The sequence below is a fragment of the Leucopleurus acutus genome (genome assembly GCF_964270905.1).
Source record: "Leucopleurus acutus genome assembly, chromosome: X".
In the NCBI taxonomy this organism is placed as follows: domain Eukaryota; kingdom Metazoa; phylum Chordata; class Mammalia; order Artiodactyla; family Delphinidae; genus Leucopleurus; species Leucopleurus acutus.
Window position 1 is genome coordinate 9,880,226 of NC_139148.1, and position 23,325 is coordinate 9,903,550.

The 23,325-nt window shown below is 42.7% G+C and overlaps 1 protein-coding gene across 3 annotated transcripts in view; it reads left to right on the plus strand.

Annotated features, from left to right (window-relative positions):
* The window catches only part of FRMPD4 (FERM and PDZ domain containing 4), a gene marked incomplete at both ends in the record, with an annotated part of 758,614 nt that overhangs the window by 721,804 nt on the left and 13,485 nt on the right, over positions 1-23,325 (plus strand). For all 3 annotated transcript variants that reach the window (XM_082864808.1, XM_082864809.1, XM_082864810.1), the window contains 5 exons: positions 989-1,096; positions 6,180-6,311; positions 11,369-11,488; positions 17,456-17,592; positions 20,912-21,038. In XM_082864808.1, coding sequence (XP_082720934.1) covers positions 989-1,096; positions 6,180-6,311; positions 11,369-11,488; positions 17,456-17,592; positions 20,912-21,038 — 624 coding nt within the window. The remainder of the gene's footprint in view (positions 1-988; positions 1,097-6,179; positions 6,312-11,368; positions 11,489-17,455; positions 17,593-20,911; positions 21,039-23,325) is intronic.

The following is a 23,325-nucleotide window of genomic DNA, read 5'->3' on the forward strand; positions in this document are numbered from 1 at the left end:
GTGAAGCCCTCAGGAGAAGAGAGGAGGGGAGGGGAGTCAGAGAAAGAAACAGGAAGCGAAAGACATGAGACTGTTTCGGACATACTTAGGGACTGAATTCTCATGGACCAACTGTAGGACGGTAGCAAATCTCTGGCCATCTCCTCTCAGTTTCCTCATCTGTAAAACAAGGGACTTAACGCTTTCATAATTGCTGACTTCCCCTCCACTCCTGTGACTTCATGACCAACCACGTGTTCGTGGAACTCACCCAACTTGCCTTCCTGCTCCCCCTTTCGTCTCTCCCCACTTCCAGTTGAAGAGAAAATTCAAAGGAATGTGTGTCTTTTGTTTACTTTTGGTTGCGCTTCAAACATCTCTTTTTGACTTATTTTTAAGTTATCTGTTTGTTACAGACAGTGTTTTATTCTTTTAACACACTAACCCGTTCCTCATATATCCCCTTGGAGTTTGAGGAACATCTCTAAATGGGTTAAAAATCATTTCACAAAATTACTTTAAACTTGAAGCTTGTTAATGCTTGTGATTCGCCATCATGACCCCTGCCAACAGGCATCATGTGAAACATCGTCATTGCTGGTCTTCTTTCTGTTTAAGACACGCTGCTCTGCTAAAGTCTGGCCTTGTGGTCCCAAACATTGTGGTCTAATTACAAAGGTGTTATTTCTGTCATTGCGTTTTCTAGTGGGAAACCTTGATTTAAATTAAAAAAAAAAACTCATCTGATCGATCTTCTGACGGGAAAAGTTCTTTTAGTTGATTCAGCTGAGTTATTTGTAGCTAGAAGAGAAGAATTTCGCTATGAACAGCTGAACTCAGATATCACCAAAGGGATACTTTGGTTGGCCTTAGGGAGTTTGATTTTTTATTGTCTTATGCTGTGATTAGAATAAATTGCAGATATATGCTGCTTCTACAAAGGGCAGAATCCTAATTCAACTGACTTACACCCCCTCCTCTTTTTTTTTTTTTTTTTTTTGTTAAATAGGAAACTGTTAAGGATAATTCACTTCTTTTTATGCCAAACGTCCTGAAAGTCTATCTGGAAAATGGGCAGACCAAATCGTTTCGCTTTGACTGCACCACCTCCATCAAGGTAAGAAGACCTGCTGAACCGTGTACCTGGACACTGCCAGGTACGGCGTGGAAGTCCCACTGTGACTCTTGTGCGGCTATACCTTCATTCAGAACTATCTGTTTATTTCTGAGATTTTTTTGGTTGTTTCCAAATAAGGTAGTGTGTGAATACTTAAACACAAACCCAAACAAAAAATTTAAACTAACAAGGTTCTGCTCTGCGTGTGTGTGTGTGTGTGTGTGTGTGTGTGTGTGTGTTGCAAAACAATATAATATGCTATCAGTCGTGAGATACTAGGGCTAGTCATTTTAATACAGCTGAAAATTAATTAAAATAGTGTGACTGTCACCAAGAAGGCTTGGCACCCTGCCCAAAGCCAGCATGATTTCTCAGCCTTGCTATCCACGGAGATGATTAAGATGTTAGATGTTAATTGAGTATCTGCTACTTTGGTGTCCAGCAAAAAACAAGGGATAGAATAATGTAAAGATAACATTTACTTTCAATTGCTGTAACCAATTTCATGGAAATGATACATTAAAAAGGCAGAAATGAGGTGTACTTTTAGGAGAGGGGAGAAAAGGAAGAGTCACAAAGCAATCCTGTTATTTCAGAGCCACAGGTGAGTTCTACCTAATGAGTTCTCACCTGGTATAACAAAGCGTATGAGTTCTTTACCCCCATGTTTCCTTCCTGGGGAAGAAAAGTGCATATTCTCTATTTTATTGGGCAAAGGTGTGTTCAGAAATTGATTGCCCCCTAATGTTCTATCAGCCTAAAATAGGCTTTCTTCAAATGGCACAATAAAAAGGGTTTTATTGAGGTTAAAAAAAAAAAAGGGTACCTAGTGATGATCTGTACAATAATGTATCAAGAGAATATCAACTTTGTATTAAAAAACGCCTACCAATAGTCAACCTCTAATTCTCTTTTTTTTTTTTTTTTTTTGCGGTACGCGGGCCTCTCCCGTTGTGGAGCACAGGCTCCGGACACGCAGGCTCAGTGGCCACGGCTCACGGGCCCAGCCGCTCCACAGCACGTGGGATCTTCCCAGACCGGGGCACGAACCCGTGTCCCCTGCATCGGCAGGCGGACTCTCAACCATTGCGCCACCAGGGAAGCCCTAATTCTCATTTTTTAAAAATTAATCAGCATAGGCCTTATGAGTGGAATTATTTCCGCCAAGACCATCTCGCTGTGCATTCTTATTGCCACGATACCACAAGCAGCTTGTTCTGACTTGCTTGAAATAGGTCGTGATTTAGCAGGTAATAGAGCAGACAATATTAGATTGATGAGGGACCATTTAAATTATCCTTAAATCATTCCAGATGAAATATTAACTTCCTTTGTACAAGACTGCTAATTTTAAGTGGTGATGACTGAAAAAGCCCTTTTCCTTTATTCCTACTCAAAATCAATTTATAGGGAGATGTTACTCCAAGTATTGATCAACTAACTTAGTGGTCAGCAAAGTTTTCCTGGAAAGGCCTGTAGAGTAAATATTTTATGCTTTGTGGGCCATTTGCTCTCTGTTGCAACTACTCAACTCAGTTATTGTCTCATGAAAGCAGCCAGAGGCAGGTGGGTTCAGGAGGTCCTTAAGACCACCCTGAGCTTTAATAATTCACTCGAAGCACTCACAGAACGCAGCACATTGGTATCCTCGCAGTTACAGGCAGAGAGCCCCCAGTCATCGTCCCCCTGGGGAGTCATGCCGACAGGGCTTATTTCTCCTAGCACTGGTGTGTGACAGTGTGCACAGGGTACTGCCAACCAGGGAAGTTCGCCCAAGCCTTGGTGTCCAGAATTTTTATTGGGGGTTGTCCACTTAGACACAGCTGCCCACCTGTGTGGCTGACCTTAGCACCCTGCCCCTCCAGAGGTGAGCTGATACCACATGGTCCATGGTCCCCACCATGAATCCCATCGTTAGCATAGACTATCCAGTGTAGCCCAAGACACCCCACGCCCCCCCCCCCTCAGTGAACAAAGACACCTCTATCAGGCAGGATACTCCAAGGGCTTAGAGGTTACCTCCCAAGAGCCAGGGGCAAAGAGGCAAACCTTTCTTCAGGCAAGACTCATCCTTTACTGTACAGATAATATGTGAATGAATGGCCTTGGGCAGATTCCAAACGAAGGGGCCAGGCTCTAGTTTGAAGACCCCTGACCTAACCCAAAAGAGCTACATTGTTTCAACTCCCTCTGGTACTGTGGCTTGTTCTGTGGTACCAACTGGTCAGAAAAGCTCCTTGCCATTGGAGCCCTTACCCATCTGAAGATATAGGTAAAGACTTGAATGCATTTCTTAACAGAAATAAATCTAAATTTAAAAGAGAGCCCTGTTGTTAATTCCCTTCTGGCCTCTTTATTATAGGAACCCACCCCAGACTAAGTTTGATTTCCCTGAGGATGGCAGATGACAATGACAAGATGGGGAGCAATGCAAAGCGCCCACATGAAGCTAAAGCTATCTTAGCTTGTGCCCCACAGCCTCATTATCACCAGAGATGCAGACTGGAAATAGTATAGGTATGAAAGGGATATGATGCTGTTTAATAAAAATTGCCAAAATTCTTGCTTACAGAGTCACAATAGGAAAACACTATTGCTGGCACATGTCCTCCCTGGTGATTCAGGAGAATGTTTTATAAAATATGTGTTGCCACACAGAGGCTGGTTTTCTTTTCTCTTTTCTGGGTCTTGAGCAAAAATTATGAAACAGAATATTTTTATGAAATTCAGTATAGTCACGGAATTTCTGTTGAATGATTTTTTTTGGTGGTGGGTAGGTATGGGGATCTTTGTTTTAAAGGAGCCAGAGGAAATGGAAAATGGTCCACGGGGAAGAATCAAAACCCCAGAAAGAGCAATTAAAAAAAAAACTTCTGTGTATGGCCGGGTTTCTCTCCCTTGACATTGTCGATCCTTTGGACCAGAAAATTCCTTGACGCCAGTAGCGTCCCCAGCCCCGTTGTGACAACCAAAACTGTCTCCAGAAATTGCCAAGTGTTGCTCTGTGGGATTTTAGCATCTGAATATTAGTTATCTTTGAAGAGAGATCACTTACTAGTTTTCAAGTACATGAAAAAGTAATGGTTGAGGACATTTGTTTCCATTGCAGTCCACTTGTGCTTGTGTATAGAACACCGTTCTGATCATAAATGTTTAATCCTGTGAAGGATTGCTGACAGAGCTTGCTCATTCTACCTTCCCCGGAGACTTAAAATAAAAGCTGATATATGTATATCATCATTGTCGACAAAAATAATCAATAAACAATCAATAATAAGACTAGAAAAGAGTTTTATTTCAGCCAAACTGAGGACTATAGACCGGAAGCCAGCTTCCCAGATTACTCTGAGAAACTGCTCCAGAAAAGCATGGTTTTCAAGCACAGTTTTATATCTTGTCAGAGAAAAAGAACATTAAACAAGTCAGGAGTACATTTCTTGAGGATTTCAAAAAAACTAGAGCAGCACGTACACAGCGAGTCAGTATGACCTTGGCACCTGGGAAGGGAGTCTTATCATCGAAACAGGACCAGCATTGGTATCACAGGAAGGGAGCCATTTAATCTTTATTTTTAACGTGGACATTCTTGACTTGTGGTCAGTGTGCCCTTTTCTTTAATAATTAAGGCAGGGCTTCCCTGGTGGCGCAGTAGTTGAGAATCTGCCTGCCAATGCAGGGGACACGGGTTCGAGCCCTGGTCTGGGAAGATCCCACATGCCGCGGAGCAGCTGGGCCCGTGAGCCACAACTACTGAGCCTGCGCGTCTGGAGCCTGTGCTCCGCAACAAGAGAGGCCACGACAGTAAGAGGCCCGCGCACCGCAATGAAGAGTGGCCCTCGCTCGCCGCAACTAGAGAAAGCCCTCGCACGGAAACAAAGACCCAACACAGCCAAAAATAAATAAATAAATTTTAAAAATAAAAAAATAATTAAGGCAGATGTACAATGTTTGATAGGCCACAAACGGACTGTTCAAAATAGCATAAAATTCAAGTTAACTTGGGGCTTCCCTGTTGGTGCAGTGGGTAAGACTCCGGGCTCCCAATGCAGGGGGCCCGGGTTCCATCCCTGGTCGGGGAAGTAGATCCTACATGCATGCCACAACTATGAGCCCTTTTGCCACAACTAAGACCTGGTGCAGCCAAAAAAAAAAAAAAAAAATTCAAGTTAACTCATGCATAAGCCAGAATGACTTCCCCATACCTCATTATGTGAAAATTTCTGTTATCAATATGGTGCCCTAACTGTATGCCAAGCAGTGCTGTAATACATGCTGTCTACGTATGAACTCATTTAGTCCTGGTATCTATTCTGAGGCAGGTATTATTATTATCCCCGGTTGACAGGGACACTAAGGTGCCTAGAAGTTAAGTGACTTGCCTTAAGCTGCCAGCTAATACGAAGTAGACTCAGGGCAGAAGCCAGACTCTTTCCAGAGCCCACGTTCCTCACGACTACCATGTGCTCTTACAGAGGGGTAGGCTAGGGGTCGGCAAACTTTTTCTGTAAAGGGCCAGATAGCAAATATAATAATTTAGGCATCACAGGCCACACAGCCTCCCCTGCCACCAAGTTCAGGTCTCCCCATGCAGAGCACGAAAGCAGCCAATACATAAACAGATGAGCGAGACTGGGTTCCAGTAAAACTTATTTTACAAAAACAGGTGGTGGACTGGATTTGGCATGCAGGCATGTAGACCACTTTCAGAGGTGGTTTAATTGCCACCCCATTTAGCAGGAGGGGAACTGAGCCAACTACACTGCACAATCTGTTGCTAGGCTCTGTAAAGTGATTCGGTTACACATATATTCAGACTCTTTTCCCTTATAGGTTATTACAAAATATTGAGTATAGTTCCCTGTGCTGTACAGTAGGTCCTTGTTGGTTATTTTCTACATAGTGGTGTGTGTATGTTAATCCCAAACTCTTAATTTATCCCTCCCCTCTTTCCCTTTTGATAACCGTGAGTTTGTTTTCAATGTCTGTGGGTCCATTTCTGTTTTGTATATAAGTTCATTTATATGTGGAATCTACAATACGGCTGCCTTGATTTTGATCGCATCTTGTCTGTTTCCTCTGTAAGGATGTCATCCTAACCCTTCAAGAGAAACTCTCCATCAAAGGCATCGAGCACTTCTCCCTCATGCTGGAGCAGAGGATGGAAGGAGCCGGAACGAAGCTGCTCTTGCTTCATGAACAGGAGACCCTAACTCAGGTGTGTGAATCATGCCCCCAGTGCCCGTGCTGCCCCTGACAGCAGAGGCTGCCCTGCCCAGCACTCCCCTGTCCTTGAATCCTTTAAATACCTTCCCCACAGCCCTGGGCAGCCCCACTATAGGAAGCGCCGGCATTCATACGGATTTTACACCTCAAGGTGATGTTTCCCTTTTGTCAATTTTTCATAGACTGTCAGTTGATCTCACAAACAGAATTGTCAAAGACTCAGCAGTGACTCATTGGGGATATGGCTCTGCAGAACTATATTTTATGTTATGGTCGTGACTTGTTCACCTGTTTTGATAATTGATCTCTAGAAACTATTAAAAGGAAATGCTTTCTGCAATTATTTAAATTAAGCCAAAATCATATTTCGTTCTTTTAAGTTCCGGGTACCTACCTCAGACTGTTTTTGGAAGGAAGCCTGAAATCCCTGCCCCATCGTGCCCACTGTAAATATGTGACCCACCAATGTGTCCCAGCTCCTGGTCACCAAGATGCCACCCCCATCTGTTCTCTGGGGAGACAAGCGGGTTGCTTGGCTGCTGAATTCAGCACAGCACCCTGACTTTCCTTGTGATTCCACACAAGCAGGGTCTTTGTTGGATGTATAAGGGATTTCAACAAATTCCTCTTATGTAGGAGAGTTCACTGAAGAGGGGAGCTTATGGAGGGGGGCGTGAGGGGACACCAGGAGGAGAGGCAGGGAGTCAAGTCACCCCCAGACGGATGGAGTAGCAGAAAGTGTCATCACGCTCAATTGCCTTTTGGTTGTCGCACAATTAAAAGCTACACGTCAGGTCCCGCAGATATCCCTGACTCTCTCAATGTAGTAAAACTCGATGCAATGAATTCGTTACGAAGTTATCATTTGTGTTCATTTCCTATCTCTAAACTTGACCTTTTATTTTTATCACGTTTAAATCTGCCTATTGATTTTTTTTGTTTTTTTTTTTTTGTTTTTTGTTTGCGGTACGTGGGCCTCTCACTGCTGCGGCCTCTCCCGTTGCAGAGCACAGGCTCCGGATGCGTAGGCTCAGCGGCCATGGCTCACGAGCCCAGCCGCTCCGCGGCATGTGGGATCTTCCCGGACCGGGGCACGAACCCGTGTCCCCTGCATCGGCAGGCAGACTCTCAACCACTGCACCACCAGGGAAGCCCTACCTATTGATATTTTAAATCACATCTAATTGTTTATTATGTTAACCTGTGCCAAAACACGCTTGGAAACAGATGAGTTGTTTATTCTTTGTTATAGGGGAACAGCCCCTGATACACAGAATCCCACATGTGAAAGGTCAGTGTTTGGCTCCGAGTTCCTCCAGAAGCCAACCTTGAGACAAGGATTTGGATGTCAGTGGTTTATTTGGGAGGCGATATCAGGAAACACTGGCAGAGGAATGGGAGGGGAAATGGGAAAATGGGGACGCCAATAAAGAGTGTGTAATCAAGCCAGTTTCCACTGTGGGCAGCTGGAGCGCAATCCTGCTGGGGACACAGGGAACCAGCAGAGAACGTGCCTCAGAGGTATCCCACCCAAGGGCGAGGGGGCTGGGGCTTCGTACGCTAACATCCTGTCCATGGTTGGGGGTGGGCTTCTCCTAAGGCCAACTGCTCCCTGGCTCTGCTGGTTTGCCCTGTGCTGGCAGATGGTCACAGGTGTTTGCAGTAAATAGCCTTCAGCTTGGAGCAGTAAATGCCAAGGGGATGTGGGCAGACAGCCAGTTACTATGAGTCTAAGGAAACCACCCACAACTTTTTGATATTTCTATTTCTACTTTCCCCCTGAACTTCTACCTACCACCCAGCCTTTATGGGAAAGCTTCATGCTGATTTAGCTGGACAGAGATTCTTTCAAAGTCTCTTCTGATGCTAGGTAACCATACCTTCTCATTCCGGATTGATTTCCAATTTTTAGACTTCTTTTAAAACATTAGAGGAGGAGTTTCAACCCCCGGCTTTCTCTTCCATCAGGACTTTTGGCGCTGGCCACCCTCCTACTCCGCGGGCAGCAAGGTCAAAATTCCTTTTCCCTAAGGGCCAAGAATAATCCCCAGGTCTTTTTGCTTTACCTCCTCCAGTATCTCCTACTCAGAGCTTAATTTACTCTCCCCTACTGGCCTTTTTAATTAGCGTGCTGGTGAAGCCCACCGGCAATTCTTTTCCCAGGAGACCCTGGCTACAGGCTCCTGCTGCAAAGCCTGCCGGGAGTTGTAGTCCCTCGGGTCCAGGCCACGCGTGGGAGTGCGTGGGGCTGGTTGAGGCGGGGGGACGGGGGCCTGGTGTGGTAGGACTCATAAAGGGCCAAAAATAAATGTAATGATGCCTTAAAAAAAAAAATTAGAGGGATTCCCTGGCAGTCCAGTGGTTAGGACTCAGCACTTTCACTGCAGTGGCCCGGCTTCAATCCCTGGTCAGGGAACCGGGGCGGCTCCGCCAAAAAAAACAACCCAAAAAACAAAACAAAACAAAAAACTTAGAAGGAAACAAAAAGCCTCTAACAATGCTTCTTCCCTTATCTTTCTAGAAGAGGCTTTGTTTTGTCTTTAATCAGAACGAAAAGCAAAGTGCTAAAACTCAAGTATTATCTCTAGAAAACTGATTGTTTAAATATCCTGAAACAAACCAGCTATATGCCTTTGAATTCAATACATATGAAAAATTTGACCCATGAAATATTTATAGGCATGATAGAACTGGGGAGTAAGTATAAGGAATTTGTCCAATAACAAAAATTATTTTAAAACATTTAACTGTGATGAAAACTGCCAAGGAACTTTTAAGCGACTCTACCTGAATTTCTGGCAGTTTGACACTAAACTTCTGTCTAGAAAGTAACGTTGTTATTACATACTACTTAAAGTTTCCAAGAAATTGTTTTTTTGCTTGTTTTAGAGACTGTTATTCTCCTGGACTGCCATTTCTAATGAGTCTAAAGCATGTTTTTGCATTACATTCATTTATTTCCCAAAACTAGTGTAACCTACTAATGATAAAAATAAACTCAAGGAGGCTTATGGAAAATTCAGGACAGATTCTAACCTGTAATTAAAGGAGCCGGAGATAAGATGATCTCTGACTTTCTGACATCAGACAGGACCTTCTGACAAAACACCATTATGTCACTGTGACACTCATCAGCAGCCCTGCCAGCAGCCCAGGTCTCTTAGAGTCCCACGCATCCTTCTTCCTGGTTTGCTTTACCGTCAGCCAGTGATGAGCAGCCCGGATCCCATGGGCTCCTGACTTCACTCAGCTTTGCAATCCTGCCCACAGACAGGAAGCTGGTTCAGTGTACTGCTTCTCAGGATGCCCAGTATACCTTTAAACGTGGGATGTGTTTTCCCCTTGAAATTCTTCTATATAACAAAGTTAGCAATGTAAACTCTCAGAATGTGTGTGTGCATGCGCACTCCGATAACTCAGTAAAGCTATTACTATTTTATTTCGATTTTTTTTTTTTTTTTTTTTTTTTTTTGACTGCACTGCGTGGCTTGTGGGATCTCTGTTCCCTGACCAGGGATTGAACCTGGGCCACAGCAGTGAGAGCCCAGGATCCTAACCACTAGGCCACCAGGCAGCTCCCTATTTTGAACTTTTAAATTGCAGTTCACGAACATTTTTATTTTGCCAGGTTTGTCCCCTGCATAAAAGTAGTTACAAGTACATGAAACTGCGTGCAAGCGCATTAAAAAGTACATCCAAGGGCTTCCCTGGTGGCACAGCGGTTGAGAGTCTGCCTGCTGATGCAGGCGACACGGGTTCGTGCCCCGGTCTGGGAAGATCCCACATGCCGCGGAGCGGCTGGGCCCGTGAGCCGTGGCCGCTGAGCCTGCGCGTCCGGAGCCTGCGCTCCGCAACGGGAGAGGCCACAACAGTGAGAGGCCCGCATACCACAAAAAAAAAAAAAAAAAAAGAACATCCAAGTGCACAAAACTACAAGTAGAACAACTGTGTGGGTTCCTGCTGCATGGTTTTAGTTTCATCGCATTGACCTCTTTAAGGGAAATTGAAGAAGCTTTTACCTTCTTTTTTTAATCTTTTTTTGTTTGTTATTTTTTTACTTTTTTTCTTTTACCTTCTTTCTTGAAGTCCAGTGTCTTTCATTCATTCAGCTGTGTATGAAGCACCTACCGTTCATTGATTGATTCCCCTTTGTTGCAAAAAGAATTAAGAAACTAAGACCTAGTAGTTGGCACATACTGTGCTGGGGAAAAGGAAAGCGACTCAGAATGATCCATGGTCCTTAACCCTGAAGGACCCGTGGTGTATTCTAAGCCCCTTTGAACAATTTGGACAAATCATAATAGCAGAAGTTTGGGTAGTTTGGAAACCTGAGGACTCCAAATTTAGTGAACGGGCCAAAACTTCTGTCCTCCTGCGTTCCAGTTGGATGTCATCCAAGTTGCCACTGTCATGCTTTCATTGCTACCATCCTTCTGGAGTCTAATTGAGGAAAAAACCCACAGCAGTGTTACACAGTAATAAACTGTAGTGACCAGTCTCTGTGCTCCTATCCCCGGGTCCCCGTCTGCGCCCCCTACCCCCAGCCTTGCTTGAGTGTGTGACTGTCACGACAGCCAGCATCTGCAGATCTTCTTCAGAGGACTTCCCTCAGACTGCTGGCGCCCATCCTGTCCATACCTGGAAAGTCACAGCCCCCTGGGACAGCCCGAAAGCAATGATTTACCTGTGATCCCAGAGGCTCCGTGGTGTAAGTTTCCCACCAGAGTCTCCCTCAGGACAGCCTGTAGCCACCCCTGCTGGGCTGACCTGAGCAGGTTCCTCTCCTGTCTGACCTGCTTCCCCCACTCCGTCACTGGCCTCTCCTGGGAGCAGTTCCTTATTGAAGTCCCTCATTTCAGGGACTGCTTTGGGGGAACGTGACCTAGGTCACAGGTATGTGCAGTGTTCAGGGAATGAGTATGTATGACAAATACTAAAAGAACCTCAACCGCTTCCTTCCTCAGTGTCCAAAGAAAGCTGCCTTTGCTTCTGCCCCTCAGCCCTTTCTGCCGGCACTGAAGGATTCTTGTCATTGGTCTGCTCTTCTAGGTGACCCAGAGGCCCAGCTCGCATAAGATGAGATGTCTTTTCCGAATTAGCTTCGTCCCAAAGGATCCAATTGACCTTTTAAGGCGAGATCCAGTTGCTTTCGAGTATCTGTATGTTCAGGTATGTGAGAACCAGGGCATGTTTCACATTAACATTGTGGGATGAATTAACTGTGGGGTTTTCCCCCCTGAATTCTTTAGTTTGGGATCTTCTCTCTCTTCGTCCCTCAGCCCAAGCTCAATGTATTATAAAAGAATTCCATGGTGCTTTTTTCTTATTGTAGTATAGCTGATTTACAATATCATGTTAGTTTCAGGTGTACAGCACAGCAATTCAGTTATGTTATATATATATATATACATATATATATATATATATGTATATATATATATATTCTTCAGATTCTCTTCCCCTATAGGTGATTACAAAATATTGAGTGAGGTTCCATGGTGCTTTTTAAATTTTCACTTTTGATTTTGAAATAATTTCAGCCTTATGAAAAAGATGCAAGAGTAGTAAATGAGCTCTTTGATATCCTTTACCCAGATTCACCAGTTGTTACCATTTCACTACATTTACCCTATCTTTAGTGTGTGCACACGTCCTCCCCTTCCCCCATCACACACGATTTTTTTCCTAAACCATATGAATGTCAGGTACCAAAACCATGCTCATTTACCCCGAAATATGTCAGTATATTTTCTAGTAATGAGAACATTTTCTAATATAATCATTATACAATTAACCAAATCGGGAAATTTAACACTGATCCATTTCCATTATTGGATCTACAGTCTGTGTCCAAATTTTGCCCATTGTCCCAAAAAGGTCCTTTATATCAATTTTTTCTAGGATAGGATCCACTCCCGGATCTCATTTTGCATTTGGTTGGCATGTTACTTTAGTCTTCTTCAGTCTGGAGCATGCCTCAGCCTTTCTTTGACTTTCACGACCTTGACAGTTTTGCGGAGTGCTGATCAGTTATTTTGTAGAAACCTCTCGATTTGGGTTTCTCTGGGGTTTTCTCATGATCAGATTGAGGCTCTGCATTGGGGGCAGAACAACAACATGAATGACTCCATGCCCTCCTTAGTGCATCGTATCAGGAGGCATGTGATGTCATTTTGTCCCCTTCATCGTAAGGTTCACACTGACTCTTGTCAACATTCATACTAATTGATGTTCTCCAGAAGTTACCACTTTTCCTTTTATAGTTAATAAGTAATTTGTGGAAAGTCACTTTGCAACTCTCATTATCCTTTTACCTGTTCATTTTAGTATTCGTTGATGATTCTTGCCCAAATATTATTGCGATGGTTGAAAATGATGATTTGTCTAATTCTATTATTTCTTCTTCAGTTATTTGCTGGCATTCTCCTGTAAGAAAGAGTTTTCCCTTCTTCTTTATTTACTTATTTTGTTTATTCATTTATTTGGTGCTTAGATTGTTCTGAAATACCGTGATATTCATTGTAATGGAATTATTCATTTCAAGGCAGTAAAACTTTAAGAAGATATATCTTTTTGCAGACTGTCTATATCTGATTCTGGGATATAATTTTCAAAAAGCAAGACTTCCAGAAATGAGACGCTTTGCTGTTTATCCCAGGGATAAGGGAATTTATCTGCTTGATATTTAGGCGATGTTCCTATATTTCTCTATAACTGCTTCCCATTACTCTTACTTAAATTCCCAATATAATCACATCAAACAGTAAGAGCCCACTTACCTAATGCTTAAGCATCTACATTAGAATTACTCAAAGAGGTTGTAAACCTTAATGTAACCTTCCCCCACAAAGAAAGGAGAAAACGCAAGAGTAAGGCCAAAAAAATGCTCTCTTTGGCTGGGGGATATCTGTATAAGCCAAAGGTTGCTGGAGCCCTAATCAAGAAATAAAAAGCAAAGAACGTAGGAAAAAGAAAAATAGAAGAAACATTTGTTAACTCTGGGTAGTTGATATACTGACTGGTATTTGTTTTACTATTCTCAGTATTTTCTTGTATATTTCAAAGCCTTTGTAATCTTTAAAAAGTTGGGTGTGAAAAGAAAACAGAAGATGGCAGAGAGATGTAGACAAGATAGATGTCAGAGATTAGGAACAGTAACATAAATTAAACGGCAATAAGCCGTGGAGAACAGAAATTAAGTGGGAGGAGAAAGAAGCAGAACATACTAGAACATTCCAGCAGATGGGGGCACTCAGGGAAAGGCCTGTTAAATGTTCCCCACTTCAGTGGTCTTTGGAGGAGACTGTGGTATTTACAACTCAGAAGGATAATTAGTGTTTATGAAGATAACCCGGAGTCATCCGAAAAAGGCAAATCGTGCCCATATACCCTGTTTATCAAATAAAGAAATGTGCACTACACTTCACTCCGTTTTCTACCCAGAACAATGAACTTAAATGTTAAACTTTGGTTACCTGGGTTACAATATCCCCTGTTCCCCCAGAGGCCAGGTAACCCAGACCTGACTGCACGGGACAGCTTGATTCTCAGCTGATCTGTTACTGCATCTTCCCATATTCCTTCTGAGAACCAACCCGGGGCTCTGCCACGGCAACTCATGTCACGTGCTATGTTTTTAGCTTGTTAGTTGCAAATAAGTAGTTACAGGTGCCGATCAGCGTGTGGCTGTAGAGCGCGAGATGCATTCAGTTGTCATTCTCTATAATTATATACTCATCCCATTAACAAGATGATGCTTTAAAGCCATTTACTTGGCTTCTGTTTGCAACATCACAATTCCATTGCATTTCTAAAAGAAGAGCCCGGTTGCGTTTGTCTTGGGGAGGAGAGACCTTTTAAGTAGCCCGGGAGTAGTGCTAAGCGCTTAAGGTGTTTGCTCAAATCTAATGCAGTTCATGGAAATCTTTCTTATTCAAAAGACACATCTTTTCTACCTGTGGGACTGTCCTGAGAACAGGAAAACCTGTCCGGGGCTCTTGCCCTGGGACTAGCTGAAGACCGAAGACATTTCTGCTTTCCCCGCTTGGGTGTTGCACAGGTGGTGGATTAGCTATCCCTTCAAGGAGTAGCCAGCACTGGGGGAGGAAGGGGGGAGCCATGTTACGGTGGGCGATAGCGGCCAAAATTAACCTACCATCATCTCATATATCCTCCACTGAGAATAGGAAATGAAAATTTCTTGGACTCAGACCCTCTGTCTCAAAATGCCTTGTATCACAGAACGTGCAGTAGGTCTAAAATTACATATCTGTGTAGCGTATGTCAGTGGGCCTGAGAATGGTGCTGTGTCCGAGTGTTGATTTTAAGGTACTGAAAAGATGCAATAAAATTAGCCTGGAGAACAAGAGAGGAAACAGAAACAATGTCTATCACGTTACACAGACAAAAATCAATTCTGCCTAGTGGGCTCTTAATGAGGGCAGTGGCCATTGACAAGCCATGACAATGACCACAGAGGTTTCGATAGTGATAATATATAAGAATCTCCTAGCCATTAATGGACCATGAAGTATTTTACAGATTTCAGCATATATAATAACAGTAAACCCTAATAATCCAGACTGTTCTGTTTCATAATTATAATAAGCTGTGCTGACATTTAGCTGTCCACTGTCTATTAAAACAACGATGGTTAAACCAATTGGTAAACAGGATGATACGGCTACAAAATGTTTTCAAACACTTTAGCAGTACTGGTTTCCTTTTTAATATCTCACATATTCATTATAAATGAATTTTTGTAGGTCTAAAGCGGAGTCTGTTGAGACCTCTGTTTAGCAAAACAATGACCGCCATTTGTGTGTATAAGTATATTTTAAATAATGTACTTGAGAGTAATAAATGCATAATCTGTACCAAAAATATATATAAGTCAGACATCACACTAGTTCTCCGGGATCAGTCTGAACTAATTATATAATGTAATTAAGTGACTAATCACCTTGACAAAAGAATCCACTCAGAAGTCTGGTTAAATACAGGGTATAGCAGGGGTGGGAAAAAACAACGGCAGTCACAACTCTGAGGACAAGAGATAGTGATGAGTCACCTTTATAAAGCACATTCCATTTTATGAAACATCCTTGCAGGTATGCTAGCAATCTTGAGAGTTCGCTGTTGTTAGCCCATTTTTTTTTCAGATAAGAAAACTGAGACTCAAGAGAGATGAAGTGTCACATCCAAGGTCATTTGATTGGCAGTTGACAGAGCCTAGGATCCAACTTGGAGCTTTTGTCTCTAAATTCTACGCTAAAATCCTGTTTCAAATCTGTCATGCAATAGCAGTCCTACAAGAAAGTGATCTGTCAAAATGGTTTATCGAAAAACTGGTTCTTCGAGTGCGTGTTATGGCCTGGCACTTTGCCAAGAGACTTGCCCACCCTCATCCCTCACAAGACTATAAAATGACCCTATCTGGACCCTCAAACCCCCGGTACCCCATTGTGGACAACCCTGGGCTCTTGGAAATAACTGGTAAACCCAAGACTAGCAAAACAAAATGGCAGCTTCCCTCAGAGCCACCCTGTCTCCTGCCTCTAATCAGACCCACTTCCAACAGGAGTACAGTGCAATCCAGATAGATGTAGGATTTTAAGGAAAAACGAAGGTGGAAAACCATGTGAAGGACGGAGGGAAGGGAATGTGGCTTCACTCTTGGGGGTGAGGGATGGGCTGAGAGGCAGGCACCCAGAGCAGGCAGGTAGGGTCCCAGGGGGATGTATCTGAAGGGCAAATACTGTATGCAGAAACCGTATGGGGTACATGTTCCCATTTAGTAGAATCAATACATGAAGTGGTCGTAAAGGTACTTATCTCAGAAAGGAGCCAAACAAATCCTGATACGGTTTTTCATTTGAAATCTTTTGAGGACAAGGCAAAGAATAAAGAAGGGAGAAAGAGGCTAAATATATTTTCTAGCCCAAGAACCTAGTTTCCAATAACGAAAATAAGTAAACACACATGCAGAATATACTTAAGCAGCACCGTGCTTCCCATCAACGTTTGGCTCAGTGTTTGCTCCGTGCAGGAGTGAGAATGGCGCCCTCAGACCCTTCACTTGTGGTCCTGGAGGGCTTGACACGTTACAGTACCCTCTCAGCCCCTCTTCAATCTGATGCTCACCCCAAACCCTGTGAGGTAGGTGTCACCCTTTTACATGTGAACAAACTAAAGCCGAGAGACTCCCTCAAAGTCTCAGTGGGGGCAGTCACCACTGGAACGGACTGACGATTTCAAGAGCCACCCTCCACTGAGTGCGCCAAGGCGCTGTGGCAAAGCGTGCATCTCAGCTCATCCTCACCACCCTCTCCACTCCGGCCAAGTCGTTGGTATGAATCCCCATTGCACAGATGAGTAAACTGAGGCTGCAAGAGCGAAGTAAACTGCTTGAAGTTTATGCACAGAGGTAGCCATTGGTAAAGCCAGGACCCCGAGGCAGGTGTAGGTCCAGAGCTGCTGCTCTCCATCACCTTGCTCATTCTACCTCCCCGAAACCGCTCTGGATGATAGCAAGAGGGTGACACTGATGATGACAGCTCTAAACATGTATGAGTGCTTCCAATTTACCGGATGGAATTCTGAGGGCTTGTTAACTCACTTAATCCTTGTCACAACCCTGCGAATGGGAAGTATTATCCCCAACTTAAAGAAGAGGAAACGGAGGCACAGAACAATTAAGGGCCTTGCCCAAGGTCACACGGTGAAAGTAGGGAAAGAGGATTCTTTCCTCTTAAAGTGGAAAAAGAGAATTGGAACCCAGGATTCCAATCCCGGCAGCCTAGCTACAGAAGCCACATCATGCTACTAGGGCTTCACGTGTTCAGTCGTGGCACCTGTGTTTGGAAATTCCATTCCTAAATTTCTCATTGTTTTTACAAGAAGCTAAATATTTAAATAGCAGCTCGCTCGTGATGATGTTGAATGTTTGTGTGGTCTCTGTGTTTGTGCGTGCACTTAAATACTGACTCGTTCCAAGCAGCGGTGAAAATGTTTCCACATTTGGCTCCTTGCCTTGGAAGTGAAGGTGGGACAGTGGGGAAACGCCTGTCACCTGTCCCTCTAAGGCAACGCAGTGCATCCTTTGACAAGCTGCGCCCTCTGCTGGTCTCTTTTCAGAGTTGTAACGACGTCGTTCAGGAGCGGTTTGGGCCGGAGCTGAAATATGACATCGCCCTGCGGCTGGCGGCGTTGCAAATGTACATCGCAACCGTGACCACCAAGCAGACGCAGAAAATCTCCCTCAAGTACATTGAGTAAGTGTTGACTCTCGGAGCCATTTCGGAGACAAAGATGTTGCCTCCTTAATGCCCAAGGGTATTTTTGATGTGTATGTCTATTTCCAAAATTGATGTTGTTTGTGGCAGAGCATGTGTTAACCAGAGGCAAAATATATGAATACTCTGTTCATGTTGGGTGGAAGACACCATTTCTTACCTAGTCCACCTTTAGAGAATTGTGGTTAAATTGAGGGTCACATTTAAAATGAAGCATACATTTTTAAATTCCTAAATGAACTTGGTTCTAGAGCAAGCTTTGGTCTCAGCACTCTTCAGACATTAAGCTGTTTGATTCCCAAAACCTCCCTATGAAGTCAGTAGGAGTGTAGCTCCGTTTGACAGATGAGCAAGCCGAGGCACAGACGGTTAAATAACTTGCCTGAGTCACACTGGCTATTACCTAGAGGGGGTAGGATTCGAACACAGGCGGTGGGACTCCACATCGTGCTATAGGTTGTGTGATCATTTGAAGACCTGTGTTTAGAAAATGGTGTGCATAACCAGAGATTACTTTTAGATGATCAAAATGCAGTATACAAAGTAATTCTTTGAGTCCTAATCAGGAAGGATGGTAGTTGTAATAAAGAACTGCGACAGCGTGGGAAAGGATGCCACACAAACTTTGTTTCATGAATCAAATGCTGTTTGGAAAATAAATGCCTTCTCTTGCTGAATATGGCATTTACAACAGCAGTATACTACCTCTTTAGCCAGAAAAGATCCCCTCTTGTTAGAAAAAAGCAGTTTATGTTGCCTTCAGTTGACGAGCTTATATAAGAGTCATCCTTTAAAAGAGAACCCTCTGTCTCCCAGTCTGTATGCTTCCTGTTGGAAGGTGATCCAACAGCCTAAAGCAGCCACCATTTTCTTAATCCTGGCAGCTCTAATGCTAAGAAAAAAGAAATACTCATGTTTCAAAGTTTATGGTGGGGCTGAAGCCTCATCTCCACGTAACACTACAGGCCTTAGCGTCTGCTCTGTCTCCACCTCCAAGTGGCATATGGCTGATTAAAACTCCACATCCCAGAGAAGCTTCCCGTGGGCTGCCTGTAAAGCCTTTCTGGGTTCCCCAGCGCCAGGTCGTCCCCCACGGAGTGAAATGGTTTCTTCTCGATGGGTTTGCAAGCCTGCGTTTGGGAAGATGAGAGCGCCAGGTTGCTGACCCCCAGTGCCCCTGATCTTTCCACTCTCCGTTCTCCTGTCACTGCCTAGGGACAGATCCTTGTGTGCAGTTTGAGAAGCCCAGGCCTTCCAATCTCAGTGCACTCCTTTTTGCAGATGGTTTGTCTCTTTCTCTCTTGCCACACATGCCAGGACTGGAGCCCGAGAGAGATTCGGCTCACAAAGAGGTCTCGCGCTTGAGTGGATCCATTCACACCCTCATCCATTCCCCTTTCTGAGGATCTTAGGAACAGATGAAACTGGATCCCACTTGAAAAGTTGGCCTGCACAACTTGAGATGATTTTCAGACAACCGAAATGCATTTCTGTTCCTACTTTCTGTACCCACATTTTACCAGGTTGAGTGTGGTACAATCAAAAACTTCCAGAGATAACTAGCTTGCCTAAGAATCTTGCAGAGTCTATGATGATTAATTAATGTTCTCATTAATTCATTCATTCACCCAACAAACGTTCATTGAACATTTTATGTGATACAGTAATTCCCCTACATACAAACGAGTTCCGTTCCGAGAGCGCATTGCTAAGTCCAGTTTGTTCCTAAGTCCAACAAAGTTAGGCTAGGTACCCAACTAACACAATCGGCTATATAATACTGTATTATAATAGGCTTATAATACTTTTCACACAAACAATACATAAAAAACAAACAAACACAAAAATAAAGAAAACATTTTTAATCTTACAGTACAGTACCTTGAAAAGTACAGCAGTCCAGTACAACAGCTGGCATACTTTTGCGGCTGGCATCTAGTGAACAGGCGAGAAGAGTTACTGACTGCAGGAGGGAGAGGAAGTGGGAGATGGTAGAGCTGAAGGATCGTCAGCAGTAGGACACGGAGGGCCAGCTGCCATTTCACTCACGCCCGACGTGGATGTGAACGCATGTTTGCATCTTTGAAAGTTTGCAACTTGAAGGTTCCTATGTAGGGGACTTACTGTCTTTATACTAAGAGAAAAGAAAATATTGTAAATTATAATCTTAACCTTTGAAGAATTTGTGATCTGATTATAAAGACAAGACATAGAATGAAAAGTAATGATGTAAAATAATGATACAAGTAGAATTACAGGGTACCCCATAAGGAGTGCCAAATGATGGGTAAAAATAGTAAGTACAAGTTGAGGAGAAGGAGAAGGAAGAAAGCAGTGATCACAAAGAAACACCATCTTAACTAGTGAAAAGGGTGTGAATGGTCAAGTGGGGGAAAGCTGTCTTCCTACCCTTCTTTAGAGAGGATCTGGAGCCGGAGAAATAACCAGAACCTTCTCGAAAGTCTTCACATAATTTAGAAGATTCTGGTTGGGCACATGACCAATCAGGATAAATTTCCTAGAATTCAAAATATGGAACCTTCCTAGGATAGGGTTGTAGTCACTGTTGGGAACATGGGCTCTTGGCAAGAATATACTAACCCAGGCCCATTTGTTGTTTTTTTTCCTTGTATATCCACACCTATGAGTGATGTTTGCATCTCTTTGTCAGTACGAGACATACTTAAGGGTCCTGAACCCTACCCTGTCTCCATACCAGCAACCCCCTCCCCTCCTCAGCAAGAAATGTTGACGGAAGGAGTTAGATAGATACTATCTGGGTGGGAGAAAAGAGAATTGTGTGTTTCTGGAGAACACCATTGATGAGGGAGATGGGGAGGAAAGAATAGTTTGGGAACATGAAGGAGTTACATTTATCCTTCTAAGAGAAGACAGAAAGAGCATGGGCAGACAGGGAGAGGTGACAATGGGAATAAACAAAGGGATGGAGAGAAATTGGTGTTGGAAGTACAAACTCAGATACGTGAATGAACTCTAAGAGACTCAGAGGTGGGTTGGATAAAGTGTCTGTTCAATTTCCATTGGTACCAAATGCCTCATTAGCCTTCTCTCTGGAGAGTGAAGAATATATTTCTTTTAAAATGCAAACATATGGATTAATGATCAAATAGTATGTTTCCTGAATATAAATTAAAAGTTGCTTCCGTAATTGGGGACTTGTCTCCATTCCCTGCCTTACCAAGAGTTCATTTGTTCCAACAAACATCAGAGTGCCATTTTGTCTTAGATATCTAATCATCACAAGAATGTGAAATTAAAGATATGCTCTTTATTGCAGAAAAGAATGGGGATTAGAGACTTTTCTTCCCTCTGCTGTGCTGCAAAGCATGAAAGAGAAGAACATAAAGAAAGCACTTTCACACCTTGTCAAAGCAAATCAAAACTTGGTACCACCCGGTAAAAAGGTATCACATTTGCATCTTAATAGAAAATGGATTTTAAAAAGTGAGGCTTGCATACATTTTTTAAAATGTTTAAAATTAGCCCGTGAATAAAATACTTAGCACCAGATTTGCAGAGGATGTAACACTATATAACCTTCTTTTTTTTAACTATTAACATGTTTCTAAGACTAAATGAAAGATCAGTATTCTAATGGAGGCCTATTTATTCCTTGTAAGCTACAGACTCCTTATTGTACGGATTGTGTGTGCGTTCACGTGAGCATGTAGGAGAACCTTGCAAAGCCTCTGAGACCTTGGGATTAGAGGATAGAATTGCAAAATATTTTCATCATATTTTTGCTTACCACTCAGACCAGCTTAAGTGCACAGCAGCCAGTAAGGGTTCCTGCAGACTAGACGCCACATGAATTAAACCAAGGTTTCTCTACCTTGGCTCTATTGACATTGGGGACCAGATCATTCTTCGTTGGAGAAGAAGGGCTGTCCTGTGCATTGTGTGATGTTTAGCAGCGTCGCTGTCCTCTACCCATGAGATGTCAGTAGCGCCCACCCCCTCAATCGTGACAAACAAAAATGTCTCTGGATTTTGCCAAAATCACCCCCAACTGACAACCACTGAATTAACTCTTACTTTTAGAAGATAAACTTAGTTCTGTCATTCACCATCATTTGTGTTAAATTCTCCTTTTTTTTAATCAAGTAAAAGAGATACAAAGGACACTTTAAAATATACTGTTGGTCAGAATAGAGAGTTATGTTTATTGGTAATAAAAGCACAGGGTTTCAGGAACCAGAAAGAGAAGGAGCCTTAAAATCCAGGACCTATAAAATTGGAGACAGTCTGACAACCCAAGAACAGTTTCTCAGTGATACCAGCCATAGAAATGTGTGTGACTCTAATACAAATCATTTGTGTGGCTAGTTCTTTGGTCTTTTAGTATCTGATTTTAAGTCCTTTTTACTGGCTGACACATACTTATTTCTGCTCCCTCCTCACCCCCAATGACTTTTTTAAACGTGTGATCAACTTTGACACACTATCAGCCACCTTTGACTTACTTCCCGGTTTCTGTAAGCATTCAGCTTATGGAAATATAGCAGGATGTCATGGGTCAAGATGTTCTAAGTATCAGTTCTGACTTGCCCAAAGCTACTTTCTTTTAATTGACTTGGTGTGATTTTCTTCCAAGCCTGGCCCACTGGTTTTGTAATAATTTGGATAACTGCTCTAAGATCAGTCTATCTATCACTGTCCTTCTATAACGGTCATTTTTTTTCTAGTTAAGAGTGAGTGGTTTGATTTCAAATCAATTTGCAAAGTGCTTTGGATTTTTGAAAGAAGTCGGCTGGATGATTGGTTCTAAACTACAATTATATAAAGGATAGCACATTGAGGTACGGTTGACAAATGAGTTGGCAAGTTATCTGCAATTGAAAACAGAGTTTTACAGTCCTTGCTACTTGATGTTCTACACCTCGTTGGAAAATTTCACCTCTAACAAACTTTCCTGGCACATTTGGTATGAAATGTGGACTTTTTTTCTTTCTTCCATTTTTTTTAATTAAAAAAATTTTTTTTGAAGTATAGTCGATTTAAAGTGTTTCAGGTGTACAGCAAAGTGATTCAGTTATACATATATATGTGCGTGTGTGTGTGTATATATATATATGTATATATTCTTTTTCAGATTCTTTTCCATTATGGTTTATTATAAGATATTGAGTACAGTTCCCTGTGCTATACAGTAGGACCTTGTTGTTTATCTATTTCATGTGTAGTAGTTTTGTATCATATTTTAGATTGAAACGTGGACTTTTTTCAATCAAGTACTTTTTTAGGATATGGGAATCTGCATTTTTAAGTCTTTATAAAGATCAATTTTACCTGGATAAAATTTCATTTGTCAGTCATTCATGAAACTCAATAGATTCTTAGAATTGAATCAATGGATTCTTGAAATTGAATTCTTAGAGTCATTTCTTGGAATTGACCTAGATAGTGAGTTCAAACATTTCCACAATGATTGGTGCTCAGAAAGTTCACTTTCCCTGAAAACTTGCAAAGACTGGAAGAAACAAGATGGGAGTGAAGAGCCCATTTAAAAGGCTTTCTATGGATTGCAGGTGTGTATTCAAAACAGCTCCCACAAACTCTGCACGCACCCATTGCAGTGGAGAATTCTATCATCTCATTCTGACTTGTTGAGTGCTCTGGCCCAGCAAATCCATATTTTTCCCCAAAAACGAAAAGATTTAAATCTAGATGTTCTGTTGCGGCCCTTGATCA